Genomic DNA, 1,365 nt, shown 5'->3' on the forward strand with positions numbered 1-1,365 from the left:
GGAGTCCGCCCTTAGATAGGACCGCTTGGCGAGCTACCTAGCAGGCGACAGCGGAAAAAACCCGCTGTCAAGATTAGCGGAAATCTTGACAGAAACGCGGACAGAGGAACATTAGTGTCAAGAATCAAATCACGCTGTACGGATCGCGTCAAGCAGAGGGTTTTTTATATGCGTGTCCGCCAGGCGTTACATCGATGTTAAGGGCGACCCTAAACTCGGCTCCCGTCGCGGAATGGAAGGATGCCAAAGGTCATTGGCTACAGACCTTCGGCACGGAGGCCACAAAGCATACCAAAGAGATGGGGTCCATAGCTCCAAGGTTGGACGATTTCAACCGCCAGAGCCATGCCTCTCCTGACGAAGCGGCCGTATTAGACACGATCGAAGAACTCGAGCAGCTGGACTCCCAGCTGGCCCAGCGAGAGAGCGAGCTAGACGAACGCGAGCGCCACCTCAACCAACGACAAGAGCAGCTGGACGAGCGTGCCACCCTCGTCGATGAACGCGTCAGCAAGCTCCAGGACAATCTCCAACGTCTGGCAGACGGAAGGAACCGACTGACAGAAGCATGGGGCAACTTTCGCACCGAGGAAGCCGCGCTCGCCGCTCAGAGGCAAGAGCTACAGCGTGAGCGTCAACGAACGGAGCGTCCAACCCAAGTCGACAGAACGGACGCCGATTATGACGATCCTCTCGCCGAATCCGCACGACGGCTCGACGCCTTATTCGAGGAGGGTTTTGAGCCGCCTCCTAGGACCTTGCGGACATCAGCAATGCCACGAGGACCACGTGGTGCAGGGTTGGGTGCGCTCGGGGGCAGGATCCGCCGCTCAAATTTGACGAGAGATAGGTTCAATTTCGTCCGCGAGGCAGACACCCCACGCTTCACCTATGACGCGGACGGAAATCGAGTGCGCAGAGAGCAACCGCCCGCAGCACACTTGGGGGAGGAAACCCGCTCCGCCCGTGATACTGGCGATCTTCCATGGGACGGCAGACCCCGTTCGTCCTCATGGCAAAACGGTAGCGCAGGTCGCTACACTGAGGGTGACGACCGCCCAGCGCGACTAAGAGCTGGCGACGTTATGTTGTTTGACCCGGCAGAGACGGACGTAATGGCGTTCATCAGTCGCCTAGAGTTCATCGCCACTCAAGAGGGGGAAGATGCGGTGCTCCGCGTGTTTCCGCTGTGTTTGAAAGGTCAGGCGTTAGAGTGGCACAACGGCCTGTCTGCCGAAATGAGGAAGGATATGAGCGCTTCCCTCCTTGCCACGATTAGCGAGCTGGGGCGCGAGTTCCAGCTATCTGAGGGAGAAGCCTGGGCGAAAGCCCAAAGCCTGCGATTCTCCTTCGACAAGTCGGACG

The 1,365-nt window shown here is 58.5% G+C and overlaps 1 protein-coding gene across 1 annotated transcript in view; it reads left to right on the top strand.

The window, feature by feature from the left end:
- The window catches only part of HCAG_00915 (predicted protein), a gene marked incomplete at both ends in the record, with an annotated part of 3,587 nt that overhangs the window by 460 nt on the left and 1,762 nt on the right, over positions 1 to 1,365 (top strand). Inside the window, one exon of the mRNA XM_001543819.1 lies at positions 105 to 1,200. Coding sequence (XP_001543869.1) covers positions 105 to 1,200 — 1,096 coding nt within the window. The remainder of the gene's footprint in view (positions 1 to 104; positions 1,201 to 1,365) is intronic.

The sequence above is a fragment of the Histoplasma capsulatum genome, genomic scaffold (assembly GCF_000149585.1).
Source record: "Histoplasma capsulatum NAm1 scaffold_1 genomic scaffold, whole genome shotgun sequence".
Taxonomy (NCBI): Eukaryota; Fungi; Ascomycota; class Eurotiomycetes; order Onygenales; family Ajellomycetaceae; genus Histoplasma; species Histoplasma mississippiense.